Here is a 22714-nt window from a genome sequence, read left to right on the forward strand (position 1 = left end):
AGCCCTTCACTACGGCGTCCATCATAGCGTGAGTCGCATTGGGACGTTAAACCCCAATCAACGAACCAACCTCTCACCCTCCTTCCTTTCATCATTTTCGGTGCTTTGCTGGGCAGGAGTGCCGATGGAGAATTAAATGGAAAATTCATAGGGACACATAATTACATCATGGGTCGGGCACGAATGCGATCGCATTCGAATCTGTACGTACATTTGCTGTTCGGTTTGGTGAAATAAGTTGCCCCAAGCCAGCCAGGTAACTTGATAACCGAGGACACAATTTTTCCCCCTATGATGCAGCTAACAATCTCAGATTAGAGAGCGTTCGGATGTGCGGTCTCAGAACACGTAAAGAATTTCCGGTGATCTACATTGTTAATGCGGGAGCATTATATGGCTCTGTTGCGTAAGCAATAAGTGTCCGAAAATTAAGTCGCTCTCTGAAGATAAATGTGTGAAAGTTGAAAGTATGATCGTTACAGATAGTGCATGATAAAATGTTGCCGTGGGAAAAATTTGGTTGATCAGGTGTGATTAGGTGATCAATTAAACGCGAAAAAATACACTTAGACATCAAAAAAGCCATGGACGTCGATATGGTACATAGACGTCAGAATAGCCACGGACGTCGTATAGCCTGTGGACTTTTTGCTTTCGAATTGCTCCAGTGCGGGTCGCCGCAGTGATCCAGAACTTTTTCGTAGCCCTCCACTACTGCACCCTTTGCTGTCTTTTGTCTTTCGTTGTCTTCTCCATCCTTTCACGGCGCTGTTCGTGTGCCTGCCGAGAAGCGTCCGCCGCTACTTTCGCCACCAGTCTAGACTGGCAGCTAATGGGGTCCTTATACAGCTGTGGCTGCAAATTTACAAAGTCTACTCCAAACTTTTCCATGACAAACGTTTCCATGGCGCGAAATGTTCACCTGAGGGACCTGCTGGTTGTTCCTGAGCCCTAACGACTGCATCAGTCCTCCCACCCCTTATGAGCCAGCTGCTTTTCATAACGGCGGTCCTGTGACGTAACTCGGTCTACAAATACCAGGGGCGTTTTGTTTGGGCGCACGAGTGCCGCAACTACTTCCTGAACATTTGGTCATGTCAAACGGCGTTTGGTGAATGTTGGCCCTAATAGAGACTGCAGCCTTTCCTGGCGTTTCAGTCTCTGCTCTTGCTCATTTATCAGGGGCGGAAGGGCACTGGTACCCTTATATCCTGTGACTGGACACAACCGACTATGTTCCTGTGTCAAGAACGATATGCGTGAAAGCAATGTCCTGTTCTGTGTATCTTCTTCTCCAGTCGCATCATCAAACAGCTCTTGCGACAGTGAAGCAAATCTGTTCCTACAACCACTAACAGTGCACTTTGATTCCGTCGCCCTGCCCCTTCTAACTCAAGCTTTCACTTATCTGTCAGACACTTAAAATAAGTGATTTCATTGTGATCATATCTGCATAAGCCACATTCGAATTTCGCCTCGTCCGATTCTGCCACGTACTCTGGTTTAACTCCATATGGACAGAATTTTTGCTGATGCCCTTCTCTGTACCACCTGTAGCGGCGCACCGGTCTAGGTTTGTACGTTCTCTTGGCATTCTGTCTTTTTTTGTACTTTCGCGCGTGGTGAAAAGAATGCGTGCGCACGCGAAGCGTTCGCACGTGACAAAGAAGAAGCAGCCTTCCTGCAGCGTCGGTCATGGACCTCGACCCTCCGGCCAAGGATGGCACGAAGACGCCAAAGGCATCCAGAATCTCCAAGAAGGCGACAAAGAAAGCACCCCATCACCCGAATGATACAGAACAGGAAAAGGATTCGTCCAGAGCATCGCGTAAGAAGCGAAAAAGGGACGCCGAAAAATCACCCGATCATCGCAGAGACACAAGAACCCAAGAAGTCGCCGATGATGGTAAGCACGCTTCTGACCAGGCAGGCAAGCATGAAGCGCTTGCCGAGACATCGGCGATTAGAGCTGCAGGCATTTCTGGTACCACCAGAAACGATGAGCTGCCAACGTCGTCCCAGCTCCCGACTACTGAGCGCGGTGACGTCACCGCGAGCCGATTACAACCGCTCGGCCCCACGGAAACAGAGCGCACCATAGTGCCAGCTTCGAGCGAGGGACAAGCGATGCTCCCAACAGCAAGCGACGAGTCAGCTGCTGCTGCCACAGGCGGCGTTCCTGGTGACCTCGCCACCGTTCCAACTGAGCAAGTCCAGAGCGCTGACGCAGAACCCCCGCACACGACGCGCACCATACACAACGCGTCTGCAGACCAAGACGGCGTCGAGGCTGTGGAAGCGACCAAGCCGAGCTGCCCTGCAGACCAGCCGAACGCGAGGTCTCAGAGCGCGCGGCCGCAGCCCACCGTGGAGCGCCCTCAAGATGGGAAGAAGCCTTCGGGGTTTCGGATTACGGTAAGCAATCCACTGCGAAAAACGAAGGATAGGTTTTAACCAATTTCCATGAGTGATGACGTCTCTAGCGCTGTACTACTTTCATCACGGACCCCATTGGGCCCAACTAAAAGCACCGCAGGGAGCCTACTGCATTTCAAGTAGGAGATATTTTGCATTGTTGCAAGTTCGTGGGCAATTAAATATGTTCATGAGCTCATAGAATTTTTCAGTAAAAATTCCCATTTTAACCCTTCATCAAGGAGGCTCAAAGGAAACCATAATATTAAAATGAGTCAATTTAAACGTGCGCCAATAATATCCTTTTGAATCAGAGTGCTTATGTCCCACCATTGCTCCTGCTTTTCTAGTTCTGTTCTTTCCCACTCGCTGCTGCTTGCTGCCTGCTGATTGTGGCCTGAAGCTGCGTATTAAGCATGAAATGCTTTTAGCCCCCGTTGTCGGCAGTGTGGTGACGTCACGCCGAGACCGAGAGCTATCATCCGGGCACTGAAATCCACTCATCCGGGCACTGAAATCGAGTCATCCGGGCACTGAAATCGAGTCATCCGGGCACTGAAATCGAGTCATCCGGGCACTGAAATGGAGTCATCCGGGCACTGAAATCGAGTCATCCGGGCACTGAATTCCAGTCATCCGGGCTCTGAAACGAGAACATCCGGGCACCGTACGAGACTTAACGAGATTTGTTGTTGTTGTTGTTGTTGTGACTGAGAGAAGGATGAAGAGGAAATTGCACGGGCCTGCTACTGGCTCGAGCCAAGCCACCACCGCTGCCACGTGCAGATAGAGGAGAGTTAAAAGATCAGAGGAAAGAGAAAGAGGAAAGAAAAGACGCGCGTCGCAGCAACAACTGCGTCCGCCGGAGCGGACGCTGCTCAAAAAAAGCGGCCGAAGCCGCGCTCGCCGAAGCGAGAACAGATACTAACGAGACTCTCTAAGCCCTCCTACGCGACCGGCATGCAAGCAACGGTTGGTCTCCAAACGAGTCACAAAAAATAACTGCTGCCAGTGCCTTCTCAATGTTTATCAAGATATCAGTCGCGCTGTGCGTTTGATAATGCACGGAATTATAATTTCCGATTTCTAATAACGCCTGCAAAAAGCACATAAATGCCACGTACACTTCGTTGTCATACGTGATCTCTTAGGGGCTTCGCGCATCGAAGCAAAGCCGCGCAGGCGCACAGGGGCCCGGGGGAGAAGCGCTGCGTTCAAAGGGCAAGGCATCGCGCCGAACGGGTGGTGGCGTTCCTCCCTTGCTTTACGGTGCGGTTCGGGTGTCCACCGAGATGGCAGAGAATTACTGCGCCATTTCCTTTCCTCAAAAAACCAAATGGCAAGGCATCGCGCTGAACGGGTGGTGGCGTTCCTCCCTTCCTGTACGGTGCGGTTCGGGTGTCCACCGAGATGACATTAGGCCCGTAAACATTTCATGCTTACTCTACTCTCGGTTACGGGAGAGGCAGAGATTTTTATCAAAATTTGGCTGGTCTTGTCCTGCAGTGCTGCATTGCCGTTTTGTGGCACGTTTTAATATTTTTGTGGAGGATGTAACTGAGAGTTGTTGCTAAGGAAAGAATAGAAACTATGTGTACTTGAACGCACACTGCACACAGGAAAACAACAAACGCTGCTGAAAAGTTTCGTTCCCAGATGGGTAGTAACAGGCTGTAATGTCTACTGGTCATGGCAGCTACCGAGAATTTTGCACGTTTTTGACCACTACGGCTACATTCGACGAGCTTTATATTGACAATAACTGATGCAGGCAGATCAGTTAATAATGCAGTTCCACTTTGTCGAACAATGCGGACAAACAGTGCGTATATCGTAAGATTTAAACGCACACCATAGGCAAAAAAGCACAAGGGACGCGCGTTCTCTGGAAAAAATTTGCTCCAGGTTTTCGCCGCTGCCCAGTCGCCCGGTATTAAGGCGAAAGCCTTTAATGCCTCATACGGTAGTTAGCAGCCGTGTCGGCAGCCTTGTCGGCGGATGTGTCCGCGTTTTGAAGGGTGTTCACCGAAATATGCGAGACAGTTATTGAGAAATTTCCTTTCCGCAAATACAATTTTTAGTTTCTTCATTACCGCCCGTCTTTCTTCTTTCACTCCCACTTCCTCCCTTCCTGTACGGTGCGGTTCGGGTGACCACCGAAATGACAGAGAATTTCCTTTCCTCAAAAAGCGTTGCGTTCAAAGGGCAAGGCATCGCACCGAACGTGTGGTGGCGTTCCTCCCTTCCTTTACGATGCCGTTCGGGTGTCCACCGATATGACAGAGAATTACTGCTCCATTTCCTTTCCTCAAAAAGCATTGCGTTCAAATGGCAAGGCATCGAGCCGAACGGGTGGTGGCGTTCCTCCCTTCCTGTACGGTGCGGTTCGGGTGACCACCGAGATGACAGAGAATTTCCTTTCCTCAAAAAGCGTTGCGTTCAAAGGGCAAGGCATCGCACCGAACGTGTGGTGGCGTTCCTCCCTTCCTTTACGATGCCGTTCGGGTGTCCACCGATATGACAGAGAATTACTGCTCCATTTCCTTTCCTCAAAAAGCATTGCGTTCAAATGGTAAGGCATCGAGCCGAACGGGTGGTGGCGTTCCTCCCTTCCTGTACGGTGCGGTTAGGGTGTCCACCGTTATGACAGAGAATTACAGCGTAATTTCCTTTTCTCAAAAAGCGTCGCGTTAAAAGGGCAAGGCAACGCGCCGAACGGGTGGGGGCGTTCCGTGGACTGCCTGACAGCGCTACAACACGCTGTCGCGTTCCACTACTAAAGGCGAGCTTAAGCGTGATTAATTAGCAGTTAATTAGTATTAAGGCGAAAGCCTTTAATGCCTCATAATGTCGTTAGCAGACGCGTCGGCAGCCGTGTCGACAGACACGTCGGCAGAAGTGTCGACAGACGCGTCGGCAAATTCGTCCGCCTTTCGGCGTCACTGCTTAAAAGGCTCAAGGATCCAGCATGAATAAAGACGCATCTAGTGAATGCATGGGCTTCATAAATAAAGTTTGGTTTGGTTTATGGGGTTTAACGTCCCAAAGCGACTAAGGCTATGAGAGACGCCGTAGTGGAGGGCTCCGGAAATTTCGACCACCTGGGGTTCTTTAACGTGCACTGACATCGCACAGTACACGGGCCTCGAATTTCTCCTCCAAAGAAATTCAGCCGCCGCGGCCGGGATCGAACCCGTGTCTTTCGGGCCAGCAGCCGAGCACCATAGCCACTGAGCCACCGCGGCGGCTATAAATAAAGTAAAAGTAGTAGTCAAGAAAAAGAGAGAAAAGAAGAAAACAAAAAACAAAATAAAAATAAGATGTGGAATTAAAAATAAAAACAATTAAATTAAGAAAAGAGCAAGAAATTAAATAAAAATAAATATGAAAAATAAAAAGTTAATAAAAACAAACAGGGGCCAGGAAACGCTTTCGCCTTGCAGCACTTTAGAGAGCCAAAGTGCCCCCTGATTTTTTTTTAGTCATTAACCTGTAATTAGTCGCTAATTAGTAATTGGTCATTACTTCGTCATCAATTATGTGTGAAGTCATCCAGTGGTGACGTCACCAGTGTCATATAGGCAAAGTGGTGCGGAAAACGCTTTCGCCCCTACGCACTTCAGATAGACAAAGTGCCCCTGAATTTTTTGTTTCTGCAGGCTACAGTATGAACGTTCCATCATACCATGAGACATTTTAGGCGAGTCGATTACTAGATAGCTCCGAATAAACTATTTGCCTGATATTCACGTTCCATAAAAGTTTTTGTGGCCATAAAAGGGGATAGTGGGGCAGAACCTGGCACGGAGCAAAACGCAACAGCTTGTTACTTACCACCCCGTCGGATTTAAATGAGCTAACATGCTACCTTGGTATTTATGCGTTATGACCCGCCGCATGAGCATCACAGAAAGCTGCTGAAAAGGCGCAGCACTTTATCCTTTAGACTTGTCAGAACTGTGCAGCTAAATCAACCTGGTGTCCAAGGTTAGTGCAGGTTAGGAATTACCGTTGTTTATTGGTGTCATGTTATGCAAAGTTATAGAATTTTCGCGCCCCTGGTGACTGAGATAAAATCATTTTAGCAGCATGCTAGATGCTGAGCAAAACGCGATATTCTATCATGGTTCGGTTGGACTAAAGTAAATGTAATGGCTTTGTTGCTTTCTCTAAAAGCTGTGCGCGTGTTTTTCCGCTCTCTAGGAAAGTCTGAACGTAAAAAAGAAAAAAAATTAGGCAGTGGCTTAGCTCTGGTTAAGCCTGGATACGCAAGCGAAAAGCTGCAGTTATGCTTGGTTTGACGTCATGGCTGTCGCAGTTCGCGCACAATTCACTGGGAGCACCACGATAAGAGTGGGGGCGTTCGGCCGTTCACACACTGCCTGTGCGGAGGCGGAGGAGGAGACGGTAATCGGCGCGGTTAAAATTCAGGGGGCACTTTGGCTCTGTAAAGTGCTGCAAGGCGAAAGCGCTTCCTGGCGCAGTTTCGTATTTTTGTCACTTTTTGTTTTGTTTCTTTCTTATTTTTATGTTATTTTTCTTTTTTTTTATTTTATTTTCATTTTCATTTCTTTCCTTATTTTTTCTTTTGCATATTTTTTTTCAATTTATTTTGATATTTGTTTCATTTCTTATTGTTATTGTTTTTAATCTTCCTTTGCTCACTTTTTTTTCTTTTATTTCTATTTTATTTTTTATTCATTTTATTTTATTTATGAAACCCATGTATTCACTACATGCGCCTTTATTCATGCTCAAAACTTGAGCATTCGTTGCGGAGTGGTAGCGTGTCCGCTTCAAATGCCGAACGCCCTGGTTCGATTCCAATACACGACGCAGTTTCTTTCCAAGTGAAACCCATGCATTCACTGGATGCGGCTTTATTCACGCTCAAACATTGAACCTTAGTGACGGAGTGGTAGCGTCTCCGCTTCAAAGGCCGAAGGCCCTGGTTCGATTCCCAGCGTCTGCGCAGTTTCTTTTATTGCGAAAGCAATATTACTCGCACTTTCAAGCCTTCGCGTGAGCCGGCCGCAGTTACCTTTGACCTTTAGCGGAGTGAATATGGGCGACCAACTCGCTGCTTCAGATAGCCCGGCTGCAGTTACGCCGCGCCGCGCCGCGCACCTGTGGCGCTACTGCCGCTGTGACGTCATACCAGATGTAGATTTTCTTTCTCTCAGTCGCAACAACATCAAAAACAAAATATAAAAAAAAATTACCGTAGACTCTGAGTCGCCGCGCAGCGGCGGCCTGTAGCCACGCGTGACCTGTAGACGCGGCGCACGGCGTTCCTTCAGTTGGAGGCGCTGCGCTTTTGCTTTCGCAACCTATCAGGCTTAACCAAAGCTGAACCCCCGTCAATTTCCTTTTAAGTAGTGACGAGTAGGCGGCGACTGCTGCGGCCACCTGCGCCGGGTGTGACATCACTCCTTTCGCGCATGAGCAGAAGTGGCAAATCTGGGCTCCGGCTCACGCGAAGCGCGGTGTTGACTATCCTAGTACAGCTTTCCGCTTCAAAACAATGAATGCCGACCAGCGCACCGAAAACGTCAAGAAACCTGTGCGGAGAGGCAAGCTCGGAGATATCGGGGCTCTACCCTGCGCGGTAAATTTTGGGTGGGGATGTTCAACAAGTGCCAAGCAGGGGTGTGAATCTTGCCTCTGGCAATGCTGGACCGACTCGTTTAAGATGTATTTAGCATCCCAATGTGCGAGGGCTAAGGCGATGGCTGCCTCCTCTGTCACCTCAGGCGTAGAGCCCGATGGAAGACTGACTTAGGGAGGGGGTTAGGGTTGGACTGTAGCCACCTGTTACAGCGTCATGTGTTGTTGCGGCGTCTAGCCAATTGGTGTCCTGAGCTTGTCCGTAATACTTGTAAAGGTTATTAGGAAGGGGTTGAACACCGAGAAGTGTATGGATGTAGTAAATTCAAATAGGGTTCGTTGTGCTTTTCAGGGGGCCTCAGGCCTCTCCAAAAGTGGTGATTCGGCGGTGATGAAGAAGGAGACTGCTGATGATAAAGATCATGAAACAAAGAAATATATTTACAGAATTTACAAGGGTAAAGAAACTGAAAGTTAAAGAAACTAAGTCACGCAGACAAATCAACAACTGCAAGTTAAATAAAAAAACAACCTCCAACAAAGAAATAACTTACAGTAACTTACTTATCGACTAAATGCATTAGTTAAAACCTAGGTGCTGTGAAAGATGCGGCCAAGAACACAGGTTCCACCTAGACTGATGTCCAAAACTTTCGCGCCCCATTTTAAGGGTTCCAGGAATAAGGAAGCTAGGGCGACAGTCTATCTCTCGAGTAGGCTCTAAAAGATTGCCTATAGCAGTTAATGGAGCCAAATTCCTATGCTTTCGTTGGAGGGAAGAATAGTATGGTGATTTTACTCAGTCGGTCTTGTGCACTGTTATATTTTACCTCATAGAGTGGGGCAAAATGCGACATTTTAATGTTTTAAGTTTAATTACATTTGACTGTGTTCCTATTAAGCAGTAGTCTTCATCTTTGGTGAACGTGATGCCGGGATGCTAGGGAATGACTCGGAAATATGTTTTTTCACGTGTGAGAAAAAATACAGTGACAGTTTCCATATTTATGCCCCGTTTTGCCCCACTCCTCCCAAGTAGTCAGTCGCCTGAAGCATTATAACAAAAAAAATCCTTTGTTTGCTACACTCCTGAATCATTCGCAATGTCCATCTGACTAAGCAAAAGGCCCCGGCCAAAACAAGATGTGCCCTTGCTTTAAGCAGTGTGGTGAGCCGAGAATCTTAATAGAACACCAATGAAAAATGGTTGCAATGATGGGCAATAAAAATTCAAATCCAGGCGTATTTACTTTTACGAATCATGAATTGGTTACCGCATCCTCAATTAAATCTTTATGAAACCTCAGTCATATCGGGTTCGATCCTGGCAGCGTGTTCGCCAAATGCAGCCGGTACAGCCAGCGATGACAGCGCCGCCCACCGGCAGGTAGCAGCCACCATTAAGGCTGGTTATAAATATTCATTCAGAACGACGGCTTGACATCGCCGCTATGGCGCAGTGGATTAGAGGCACGTGTTGCGTATGGAAGGTTGGCCGTTCGACTCCGCTCTGTGTACTGTAATTTTATTGTTTTTTTTTATTTCTTTTCCCTTTTAGGTCGCAATAAATGATGCATAGTGGCATATAACGCCGTTTAAGTTTTTCAAAAAATTTACTGCATACTTTTACAGAGATTATTCACAGCGCTGGAATATCACTTTTCAATTTAAACTAAACATTACATGGTTAGTAACAATGGGTTGGTATAGACTTTTAAGCATTATTTAGGGAATAATTATCCCTTTTAAGTAAGCCGTTGTGACAATCTTCAGTCACCGTGATCAATTCACCGTGGTTTCAAGCCTTGTGGCTGTACAGGCTGCAGTTGGCGAATACGCATCCTGGCCGCGGCGGTCAAATTTGATTTGGGGCAAAATTCTAGTGCCCCGTGTACTATGCGATGCCAGTGCACGTTAAAGAATGCCAGGTGGTCGAAATTTCCGGAGCCCTTCACTACTGCGTCCATCATAGCCTTCGTCGCTTTAGGGTGTTAAACCCCCGTAAACCATAAAATGTATTCTATATGACTCAGGTTTAAGAAAGTCTTCATTGAGGATGCGGTAAAGGATTCATGATTGTTAGAAATGAGTAGGCCTGGTTTTAAGCTTTTATTGCTCATCATTGCAACCTTTTTCATTTGTGTTATATTAAAATTTTCGGCTCTGCAAACTGCTTAGGCAAGGGCACATTTCGTTTTGGCCGGGACCTTTTGCTTGGTCAGATGGACATTAAAAGCAGGAGTATAGCAGACAAAGGATTACTTTATACACATTCATGTGCTTTCTGATATATCGCACATACAAAACTCTTGAGCCCGAAGTAGCGGCGACCTAATTCATTTTTCTGTGGTGCACCCTTTCAGAGCCCTGAGGTCCCCAAGAGGCGCATCTGCATCAAATGTTGCGCCGGGACATCCTGCCTATTACTAGCCGTCTTCGCCACTGTGCTTCTGGCATTTCGAGCCCCCTCCCATGGACGTCAAGACCTGCGACACGCTGGGATGCGCCGCCTACTCGAAGCGGCTGCAAGAGTCCATCAACACCTCAGTGAACCCTTGCGACAGCTTCACCCATTACGTATGCGATGGCTGGAACAGTCGCTACGAAGCCAGCGTCAACGACATTGCGCTCCTGTCCGCTCTCACTCGAATGTACCACATTGTTCGAGATATGAATGTACCCAAGAGTGGTCAAAATATGATGCAACGCGCCGCAGCGTTCTACCTCAGTTGCGAATGCGTTGGAAGAGGCCGCTGCAACGAACTACTACACGTCGCGCTGGCGCTGGAAGGAGCGAACATCGTGTGGCCTCTCAAGGCGCACCGTCCAGATTTCCTACACTCCCTGCTGCATGTGTCCATGAAACTTCGTTGGGCAGGTATCCTTACTTTCGAGGTAATCAATACTAAGCGAAAAAAGTACCTGCTGCTGCGACCACCGCTAGCTTTCTTCATATTAGGCCGCAGGGCAAAAGAGCAACTTCGTTCCCCTGGCAGCAGGGAGCATTATTTCGAGGTATTGAAAACAAAATTCAAGGCCGCAAGTAGCACCGCCATTCAAGGTGACCTAGTGACATTTGAAGAAACACGAAATGTCGAAATAAAGATATGGGACGAGCTCTGGAAAAACGCTGCCGCACATCCCACGTTCAAGATGAAAAAGGAGTTATTCTACAATTCCGTCCCAAACCTCACGCTGGAGCGGTGGAAGCGAGCTTTGAACGACTACGGAGTGTGGTTGCGTGACGATGAAGATGTCGGGTTCCTGAGCGAGTCAGTGCCCTTTCTTCGTGCCTTCCTCAGTTTGTGGAAGAAGTACGGGGAGGAACAGATGCACCTTCTGATGTCCTGGTGTACGGTTCAGGTGGCGGCGTGGTTTGCTAACCAGGAGCTGCTAGTCAACTTCTACGGCACCGAGCAGAAGGTGCAGCTTATACACCGCGCGTTCTGCTTCAGCAAAACTTTCATCGTCACCGGCGACAGCCTGCTTCACAGGTGCGTTGTAGTGTACAATACTTTGATACTTCGGTTCCTGACTGCAGCGATAGTTCGCGGCTTTTCTCTATCAGCGACCATACCTCGGCAAAATCACGAGTGCTCACTCAGTCTCACTCACAAAACTTTGGTCAACCTACGCGCTCACTGAGCCTCAATGTCATAAAAGCCTCGGCACATTCCAACTCATGAACTCACTCATTTACGATTATAACTCACTTGGGATCACTCAAACTCACCTCCCTTCAGGTGTCAAGAACTCATAACGAGTCACGCCTCACGCAGACTCACGACTTATCAAGGCTCACTCAATCTTTTCAACTGACGACTCATTTGGTCTCACTGGCTCATTTCGACTCGCGACTCATCTGGGCTCACTCATTTCGACTCATGACTCATGTGGACTCACTCATTTCGACTCACGACTCATCTGGGCTCATTTAAGTGCAATAGGTATTACGAGTGAACACTAAACGCGACCGGACTGACCACTATTCATAAAATCTCAATGTCAGCATGCATCACCACGACTCGGATCATGATCTGAATGTGAGCTCAGACTTACCTCGACTCAGATCATGATCTGAACATGAGCCCGGACTCACCTCGACTCAGATCATGATGTGAATGTGAGTCCGAACCCACAGCTCAGATCATGATCTGAACGTGCGTCTCGACTCACTCACGGCTCAGGTCAAAATCTGAACGTGAGTCCGGAATCACTCATGACTCAGATCATGATCTGAACGTGAGTCTAGACTCGCTCACGAATCGGATCGTGGCTTTAAATAGCATGAGTGAGCCCGGGTGAGTCCACTCATTAGAGTTCACCCACCTACGTCGGCGACCCACAATCAATTTCTTGCATAAGCCGGTTCCAAGACGCGTGCAAGCATGATGATCGGTTTTTCGTCAGGATTCCAGAGCAAGCTTCATTTTTCTTTACAACCTAACTGAGACAGAGAGACAGACAGACAGACAGACAGACAGACGGACGGACGGACGGACGGACGGGCCGACGGACGGACGTGCCGACGGACGGACGGACGGGCTGACGGACGGACGGACGGGCTGACGGACGGACGGACGGGCTGACGGGCCGACGGACGGACGGACGGGTCGACGGACGGGCCGACGGACGGGCCGACGGACGGGCCGACGGACGGGCCGACGGGCCGACGGGCCGACGGGCCGACAGACGGACGGACGGACGGACGGACGGACGGACGGACAGGGCAGGGCAGGGCAGGGCAGGGCAGGGCAGGGCAGGGCAGGACTGACAGACTGACAGACTGACAGGGCAGGGCAGGGCAGGTTTGCTGCAAGTGAGTAATTCGTATGGAAGAAGCTAGTTCGCTTAGGTAAAAAAAGTAACAGTGTCTATATTAACAACTTTCTGCAGTCGTTTGGCGTACAAGCTGCCTCCAAAATAATTAGGAGGTTTTTCATCCCGCCTAGCCTTCCTGTATAGCTGTGCAATCGTTGGGTCCGAAGACGACGCAGTAAAGACACTAAAATTAAGTGTAGTTCACAGACTCATCTGTCAACAGAGAACCGTCAGGAAGAGTTTCAGAGAAGCACTGGGTGCTTTGCACTCTAGAGACGTTAAAAGCGCTGCCTGTGGAGACACTTATTTTCCGGTCTTAAAATGACTCAAGCAGCTTGAGATAAAAACACGAAAAAAAATAGAAATAGCACTGCTGGTCTTGTGTTCGTTTGTTTCTTCCAAATACGAGAAAAAAATAGGTCATGAAGCAGCTAGCAAATTAATTAACGGCAAGTTACTTTCATTATATCGCTTTTTTTGCATTGTAACTTAAGAGACTGAAATGAGCGCAACCCTGCCCATTCAAGATTTTAACGGCGCGTGATATATTCCTGTGTTATGCGCTGTGTGTCACGGTCAACGCTCAAGAATGTACTGCCGTACTGCCCTCACTCATGTGTATATGTCCGCTTTGCGCTGAGCGGGTTCTCATGACGATTTAAGAAATGAGAAAGAACTAAACAGCGGGCTGCTTCCTCAACCCCACGGTTCTTCAGCTTCATTTTAACATAACGCCACGAGAATAAAGTGACACATAGTGCACATTTACAGATTCAGCGACGCCACTCTCCCTGGGGATCTTCGGCCTCAAGCACGGGCGCTGATTTGGGACGTCCGTCAGTCTCTGCATGGGCAGCTTCTCCGCTGGAAGCATTATGATGAGAACGTGACTGTGGTCCACGACTGGAACTCCACCTCTCTTGCACTGCAGTACTTCGATAAACCAGCCGGAGAGGACTACGACGGCGAATCAAGTACGTATACGCGCGGATAGGCACCCTGATAAACACTTCTCCGAAAACAGTTCCCGTTAGTCCTAGAGTTTCCCTGCGGACACTCAAGTTGGAGTATATGTCACAGGAAGTGAATCAGTTCATTAAACCCCAAAGTTCTAACTTTCTCTGATAGCCCGGTGGCTGCAAGATTTGTTCCTGTTCCTAAATCCAGTGACACTTCAAATGGGTGCAAATACAGGGTCTGTTCTGAAAGTAGTAGGACTGGTTTTTTCCTGGGTGAACGGGCGGACGAGAGGTGTTTTGCGCGTGCAGGATCGTTGAAGGGGGATATTGGGAATGCTGGGTAAAATGGGCAGTCGGCTCTTGGCCGTTGAAGAGAGGAGGTCGCTTGTACTGTGAACCTCTGTCAAAACGTCTCGTCACGCAGAATCGTCGAGCGTTTACTGGATCAGCGATACGCGAACAAATTTTGAGTAAATCTTGGTAAAACGGGCAAAGAGACTCACAAAATGGTTAAGGAGGCCTACAGTGACGCTTCCATGGGTAGATCAGGTGTTTTCTGAGTGGCACAAGCTGTTCCGAGAAGGGAAAGAGTGGAGGAAGGCGACCACTCCAGACGCCCTTGGACCAGTAAGACCAACGAAAATGTGTAGCGAGTGAAACATTTACTTAACAAACAGTGATCATAGAATGAGTATCAGAATGATTGCTGATGACTTGAGCATTCCTCAAACCCAAGTTTTTGAGATCGTGACAGAAAACTTATCCATGAGGATAGCGTGCGCGAAGTTGGTGCCGGGAGTGTTGTCAGAGGAGGAAAAGGTGAACCGGTAGGATCTTCTTCATCATGTGAATGAGGACCCCGATTTTTTGCCCAGCACAAGGCGGCAATGATGCCTCAGCCCCCTACAGCCTCGACTTGGCCCCGCCAGACTTTTTTCTATTCCCGAGAATAAAATCGACGCTTAAGGGGGAACATCACGGATCGGTAGAGGAGGTTCAGCAGGCCGTGACAAGGGAGCTAAATAGCATTCCGGTCCAGGCGTTCCTGGATTCGTACGAAAACTGTAAAACTCATTGGCAGCAGCGTGTAGATTCGGAAGGGTGCTACCTTGAAAAATTGTAATTGTTTGTACTATTCCCTTGAATAAATTTTGTTTAAAAAAATGAGTCCTACTACTTTCAGAACAGACCATGTATGTCGCCCCATTTCACCTACCTGGGCTCAATAGAATATCAATGAAAATATCCTGAAGCTCCTCGTAACAATCATTGGCAAAAACAATCTAATTGTTTCTAAAATGCGGCTTTAGGAAAAGGCTACGAACTACATCCCAATGATAGACGAAACTGTCTTGGACGTCCAAGACGTCCATAGGACATACAGGGGAGTTTTAGTGCCCACTGGGAACGTACTTGATGAAAACCATTCATGGCCTCACATTCGCTCTTGACAAACACAGCCACGGTGACGTCTTATTCCTTCTTTATTCAAACTCATTTGGTGCCAAAGCACTGATGCGCACACCAAAGCCCACCATGAATTTTTCAACCGACCTTACGGTCTTCAGCCGTTGCCTGGGAACAGCGACGCCAAGTTAAGTTTCTTGCGCGTGAAATAAAAAAAAAGATTTAATGAATTTAGCCCTGACGGGGGTTTGAACCTGTGCTGGCGCGAAGAGTTAACTTCGCTGGTCAGTGCAACAAAGCACAATGATACCGCCTCAATTGATCACACCTCGTGCTACTCTGCAACACACCCGCGCTATGCATTGCACATCGTGGTCGTCATCAGCTTCGATTTGCGGCGCGAACCGATCAGATAAGCTGAACCTCGACCAGAGCTTAACCAGAGTCGAATACCGTCGACAGAGGTGCCGACGACCCAGCAAAGTAAAACCATCAGCCAATCAGGCTAAACACATGCTTCGCACGTCCGCTCGGTTTAACTACGTTAAAAACGTACCATTTTTTTTTATCACGTGCAATTCCAAGGCCACGCATCAGGCCTTTTTATATAAAAGAAACGTCTGGTGTGCAGTATGGAGTGAAGAAATGCGTGTGGAGCCATCGTAGTTCTGGTTACATCAACGACCTGACGTCAAACCTCAACGAAACAGTGCGAATGATCGCAGGGGCTGCATTATTTAGGAAAATTAGGCCGCTTGAAGATCATGTAATTCTCAACCATAGAACAGCAAAATGGGGTCTGGAATGAAAGATGACGTCTAGTTTCGATAAATAAATTTTTACGACCACATCGAGAAAAATTGGCAGTTGGCTTCCGTGATGTGTATGTACCGTCAGGGACAAAAGTGCTATGCTCCACGCGGCGGGAGACTGAGCAGCGGAAAATGGAGGCATTTTGACGAGCTAAAGCAAGAAACACTGAAACGAGCCAAGCGATATGCCTGCTGATTAAAGGTCACATGTGGACGTAGTACGATTGTACACCGTTTCCGTTGCCGGATTACAGAGCCCAAGGATGTCGACCAGGAAGGCTTAGTGGACATGGGCGGCTCGCTGGTGGCCAACTGGCAACTCGCCGCTCGAGCTTCGTTCCGGAACCGTTCTTCCCGGCGTCTGTCCAAGGTCATCCAGGAGCTGGGACTGTATGTACTCCGCGCTGATGGGAGGGAACGCGACGTGTCCCTGCTGCCGCACGCCTTCAGCTTTCCGTACTTCGATCATGGTGCCACTCACGCGCTCAACTACGCCGGGATCGGCAGTCGCTTGGCGGAAGCGCTCAGTGAGCTCTTCCTCTGGGCCTACTTAACGTCTCGTCAGGCATTAGGTGCCTTCAAGGACCACTTTCGTTGTATGGAGAACGCCACATCAAATAAGGTGAGAGTACAACCAAGCCATTCAGAGTTGTTAGCATACTACGCGAGTATTATGTGTACAGTCTTGGACGCCTCACTACCGCCTCCTTGGCGACAGAGGGGCATAATGCTGTTGCACCGAAACAATCTACAACTACAACGACATGCTGTTGCTGAATCGGCGGTTTTCGCACTGACCGCAAGGTGGTGCTCGGGCAATGCTCTGGAGTGGTGAATACTGCGTTCTTCACACTGCCCTTGCTTTATTAATCTTCTCTTAACGGACCAGTTTTTTTGCTGTTAAGCGTCAAAGCCTTGTTATAATAAAACGAACTGATCAACAGTATTGAACACGAAGTGTTGCCTTCTGCGTGTCTCTATGGTTTTTGAGCGAAAAATAACTTATGATGTCAGATAAAGACAGACGTCTGGCATCGAGCACGTAGCTACAGACGCGTCATTACGCACTTATATTTTGCGATACAAACTTAAAACGCTCGCATCTGAAGCTCGAAGCTTCGCTTTTCTAGCTAACGTGTGCATATTCGGTAGCACTATAGAAAAAGCACGATGATAGCCAGACAAATAGAAAAAGCACGATAGCAGAGCAGATCAACTTCAGCATTGGTACATCTTGCTATTAAAATCAATCTAAATTATTTCCCGCAAATAGTCTCTATACAGGGTGTCAGTCCTGTCGAGAGGAACTTTCTAGCAATCGTTTCTGGCAAATCAACAATGACAGAATATCTCTCGCGACATTCGCCTCAGGGACAGCAGGGACGTACGCAGCCAGTTTCGAAAGTTTGTTACGCACTCTACGCCTGCAAGAAAGCGTGCGAGTCAGCACACCGACGTCCAGCTCTGCGGCTGCAGTGTCTTCCTCTAAATAGCACATCACTGCGCACTTCTCATGTCGGCCCAGACCCAATGGACACTGAAACCCCCTTGGACATCCACAGGACGTCTAAGGGAGTTTGGGTGTTCATCGCGGAGTTTAATTCTCAAAAAATTAACGGGTCAGTATTCGCAAGCCAGGAAAGATATATGCAGTCGGAATCAACGAAGGTGATCAGTTCAGCATATGCACTGCGATAGAGTGCTCTGACGCAGTTTATATTTGCAAAAGACTGTCTATACCGTAATGTCAAAAGCACAGACTGGTGGTCGCGTTGGCGTTGCATTGCACACCACGTGTCTATCTTCGTCCGTGTGCGCATGCACATTGGCTGCACCGCAACATCGGCGGCCGTATCATTCCGAGCCTCATCAAAGTTTCCGGTTTCTATATTCACTCTCGCAGATCGACCGGAATTCTTTCGCGCCTTACCTGGAGCCCCTCTCCTTGAAGACTGCTCTGCACGCGTACCGAGCGCGCAACGCCGCGACAGACGTTCGTGTCCGCGGCCTCGAGTTCCTGAGCCCAGAGCAGCTCTTCTTCGTCGCCGCGTGTTACGTGCGCTGCGCGAGGACCAGCGGGCCTCCGGGCGTTGCCGACGGGCAGTGCGACAAGGGGTTTCGGCACGTCGCCGAGTTTGCTGATGCGTTCGGATGCGCGCCAGGCACGCGCATGAACCCCTCGCACCGGTGCGACATTTTGTGACCCCTTCGTGCGGACTTTTGACACTCGTGTTGTTGTGGTTTGAGTGAATAATGGGGAAAACGTTACTGAATGTTCGTCAAGACAACCGAGTCTGCTACTCCTAGTAAAAAAATTGAGGGACGAATTGTAAATGGTGCCACTGTTAACGCTAAAGACAGTTTTTACGTAGATATATAGGATAGCAATCGCCACCGTAGCGTTATATGCAAGCAGTCAAACGCCACAAAATTTCGGAAATCTTTCGGAAGGGAATTGGACTTCGTGAGGGCATTATACCAACGTCAGGAAGGCTAAGGTCTCATTTTTTTTCCTTGGTAAATTCTGGACAAAGCATGACACTGAAGCAATTGGATTCATCAATTGCTAATTGCTAATCAATGCTAATCAATTGCGAGTTGGTACATCATCATGCACCAACTCGCCGCTCAGGCCATTCTTCTCAATTGGATTTCATTTGAATGGCATCCAGTCTTTCCATTACTCCGCGTAACAAAGAAGAAATGCAGCGGATTGAAAGTTTTTCGATTAATAATTATTAATACATCATCCTTCACTCAAATCATTATTTTTGTCTTAAGCCTCCGTTTTCCTATCTATGGGGATATTTAAAAAGGGTGTTACAAGAAAGGCAACGCCTGGTGACACGTGCGTCTGACCAGCGAGGGGGGGGGGGGAGTAGATTGCTGCTGCCACGCACGGAAGTACGTCATAACCAAGTGACAACATATTTTATCTTAGGGAAGCAGCGCAACGGCACAAGGCCAAGGGAAGAAGAGGACAAACACAGCGCTGAACTGACAACAAATGTTTACTCCGGATGCTAACAGCATATATATACTCTTTTGCACCTTAGAAAAAAACAAAGAAACAGAGAGCAGCAGAAAGTATCAATCCCAGTCATTATGCGCATGCAGCTATATCGCGTGTACATCAATCATTTGAAATCAGGAAGTTGTGCTCTTTCACCGAGATGGCAACGGAAGGAGTGCTGATACAATTCGCACCCAGCTTGATGATCTCAGATGCCTCAATAATCTCTCGTGTAAGCTTATCCTTTGTTTGGTAACAAATTGGCTGTTTTTGAATTCTGGGTAACATGAACAGTCACGACAGTGAATACCTATGTGGCGGGCCGCGTACTTGACATTGTTTGCGTGCTCTTTAAGTCTTTCGTTTAGACACCGGCCAGTTTGGCCGATGTATGACCCACCACACTTCAACGGGACTGAGTACACCACGTTGTCTTGGCATGGCACGTACTTCATCTTGTGGTTTTTCTTGCAATTATGACCAGATTCCGATCTTTTATCCGGGCGATTAACTCTCGCACACAAGCCACTCAGTCTGACAGGAGCCGAAAAAACAACATCTACTCCAGCCTTTTTGCCTATTCTCTTCAAATTGTGGGACACAACATGAACATAAGGTATTACTGCCAGAATTTTTTGTTTGGAATGGGGGACAGCTTTGCCCTCCTTCAGCTTTTTCAATATCCCTTCTGCTACTGATGCCAGAATATCTGGCAGTAATACCTTATGTTCATGTTGTGTCCCACAATTTGAAGAGAATAGGCAAAAAGGCTGGAGTAGATGTTTTTTCGGCTCCTGTCAGACTGAGTGGCTTGTGTGCGAGAGTTAATCGCCCGGATAAAAGATCGGAATCTGGTCATAATTGCAAGAAAAACCACAAGATGAAGTACGTGCCATGCCAAGACAACGTGGTGTACTCAGTCCCGTTGAAGTGTGGTGGGTCATACATCGGCCAAACTGGCCGGTGTCTAAATGAAAGACTTAAAGAGCACGCAAACAATGTCAAGAACGCGGCCCGCCACATAGGTATTCACTGTCGTGACTGTTCATGTTACCCAGAATTCAAAAACAGCCAAGTTGTTACCAAACACAAGGATAAGCTTACACGAGAGATTATTGAGGCATCTGAGATCATGAAGCTGGGTGCGAATTGTATCAGCACTCCTTCCGTTGCCATCTCGGTGAAAGAGCACAACTTCCCGATTTCAAATGATCGATGTACACGCGATACAGCTGCATGCGCATAATGACTGGGATTGATACTTTCTGCTGCTCTCTGTTTCTTTGTTTTTTCTAAGGTGCAAAAGAGTATATATATGCTGTTAGCATCCGGAATAAACACTTGTTGTCAGTTCAGCGCTGTGTTTGTCCTCTTCTTCCCTTGGCCTTGTGCCGTTGCGCTGCTTCCCTAAGATATGTCAGACCAACTCGCCCACCAGTTCATGTTGTACAACATATTTTAACAAAAGGGCGCATAAAATCGACATACACTTTTAGAATATTCAGTTTCAGCTTAAATACTCACCTGTAATACAACTGTTAAATTTCGTTCTTATATTTAGTTGAAATGTTTTTAAAGCGCATGAGTTGAGGCATAGTTGAGGCGAGGCGGCGGCCATGGCTTGAGGAGGAGTTCCCGCACATGAACAGTAGAAAACGAATTTCGTCCAGACCGTTGGCTCGAAGGCATTTAGTTCGCCCATATGGAGATACTCGATGCCGAGCAAGCGTACGACCGCGTACCCCATGCCGTGCTTTTACCCACGTTTTTACCTCCCTGTCGGATGTGGGGCCTCCGGAGCTTCTGCTGGACAACATTCTACGTCTATCTGAGGAAAACACGGTCTTCGCGCACTTCGGGTCCTCGATCGGCCCCATCGCAGTGAATAAAGGTCGGCGCCAAGGTTGTCTGTCGTCCCCACTCGTATATTCTCTACGGCGAGCATCGAGCGAGAGCTGCTTAGGTAGCAGATTGGTTTCCGCCTCAGCTGGCATGGATGACGACCGCCGCGGACGATCTAGTGCTGCCTGTGGAATACTCCCGAAGGGTTTGAAACTTCTGCTAAACAACTGCCAGAATGTGGTTACTCGTCCGAACCCGCGGCTCAGTTCCAAGATGACTGTGATTTTCTGTTTGGGTGGAACCAACACGGCGTATTCAAAATTAACATTGGGAAATAAGACCTTCGCCCCGAGTTTATAGTTCCGATGTCTGGGAGTGGAGATATTCGCTGAAAATCCGTTACGACCTTCACAAGGCTACCGATAGGCTGCCTTTACCTTCCGTGGCGCCGATTTGATTAGCCAGTGGAGAGTATGCTATGCTGAATGTGTGGGCAAGCAGACAAAACTGCGGAACACTTGGCTCTCTGCTGCCAAGGCCTTTCTAGTCCACCACGGATGACAAATTCTACAAGCATATGGGTCTCCATTTCCCACCCATATAGAGGAACTGAATCGCGATCACAGCAGCAAGCGTAATATCCGAGCCCCAGTGGAAATCATCGAGAAGCACCTTGCTGGGTGGTGGGTACTGTGTTCCGACATTACTAAGAGCACCTCTAAAAACACTGGTTGGGGGTGGCAGCAGTCATTGAAATGGCCACCAACATTACGTGTGATGCTGTCGTTTCTTTTCTAATGCGTGTGCGTGTGTGCGTGCGTGTGTGCGTGCGTGTGTGCGTGCGTGTGTGCGTGCGTGCGCGTGCGTGCGTGCGTGTGTGCGTGCGTGCGTGTGTTGTGCGCGCGCGCGCGCGCGTTCGCACTATGCATGGGTTTGTGTACTCTGGCTGTGCACTATACCAGCTGTGCTCGTCTGATTCAAAGTGCAAGGCCACAGTCATCAGCCTTTCTCGGCCAGCTGGGCTCTCCACTGTACCACAAGGTTCAAAGAATTTTCATGCAGGATCTCAGAATTTTCATGGAGTGCAATTTCTAAGTACGTACAGGGCTTCGATGGCGCACTGCGCTCGATGCCACTGTGATGCTTCAAGCTTTTTGAAAGCAAAGCATTCTTGGCCTTCCCTTATATATAACCACCGAGAGCGACGCACTATCTGGCCCGGTGAGGCGCTTTTTGCGCAAAGACTGTGGGCCCCCAGATTGTCGCAGAGGTGCCCCACTGGTCGCATTTAAATCTCGGGGCGATCTGGAACCGAATTTCTAGTTCAAACTTGCGTCAGGCACAGGTCAGGAGTCGAACTGTCAACCAACAGATACGCGTGTGTCTAAGGGAGCGTGCCGACCTTGCCAGTCAGGGTCCTTTTCGCTGGTATATTCGGGCCCGGAAGTACCCAAGGCGCCTTGCCGGTATAATGCTATCACGTTCTCCGCACGTAGTGTAATATAAATGGTGATTAGCTTCCTGCTAGAAGTTACCATAACCGAAAGGGCGACAGGAAAGAGAGAGTTCTCACTGTTCCCTGAAATGTCATTTGTAGCCCTAGATTGTTCCACGGTAGCCTGAAGTTTAAAGCAAATATGTTTACGCGGACTGCCCATGGGTTAGAATTTTAGTATACTTAGGACGGATTAATTGCGTCTTCACGAAAGTACACTTTAAATACATTGCCAACACGAAAATGCGTATTCCCGTAACTCGATTTCGATCATTAGATTGCAGCAAAACCATGATCTGGGCTAATTGTTACATCTTCACAACTTCACCAGCGCTGCGACGAG

The 22714-nt window shown here is 48.2% G+C and overlaps 1 protein-coding gene across 1 annotated transcript; it reads left to right on the forward strand.

The window, feature by feature from the left end:
- The first annotated feature begins 1679 nt into the window (after positions 1–1679).
- LOC149336562 (endothelin-converting enzyme 1-like) lies at positions 1680–18239 on the forward strand. The gene is made up of 5 exons (XM_089552999.1): positions 1680–2415; positions 10386–11516; positions 13615–13817; positions 16276–16643; positions 17925–18239. Exons 2-5 carry the CDS (start codon positions 10495–10497, stop codon positions 18222–18224), a joined length of 1893 nt encoding a protein of 630 aa, XP_089409125.1. The 5' UTR covers positions 1680–2415; positions 10386–10494; the 3' UTR covers positions 18225–18239.
- Positions 18240–22714: the final 4475 nt, after the last annotated feature.

This window comes from Amblyomma mixtum, chromosome 7, assembly GCF_055824585.1.
Source record: "Amblyomma mixtum isolate Tamu chromosome 7, ASM5582458v1, whole genome shotgun sequence".
NCBI classification, from domain to species: Eukaryota; Metazoa; Arthropoda; class Arachnida; order Ixodida; family Ixodidae; genus Amblyomma; species Amblyomma mixtum.

What these genes read in the sequence shown, in the direction of transcription:
- LOC149336562 (XM_089552999.1), top strand. Translation starts at nt 10,495, where the DNA reads ATGGACGTCAAGACCTGCGACACGCTGGGATGCGCCGCCTACTCGAAG. An exon ending in GGACTACGACGGCGAATCAA is followed by an intron (nt 13,818 to 16,275) that starts GTACGTATACGC and finishes GCCGGATTACAG; the next exon opens with AGCCCAAGGATGTCGACCAG. An exon ending in AGAACGCCACATCAAATAAG is followed by an intron (nt 16,644 to 17,924) that starts GTGAGAGTACAA and finishes TCACTCTCGCAG; the next exon opens with ATCGACCGGAATTCTTTCGC.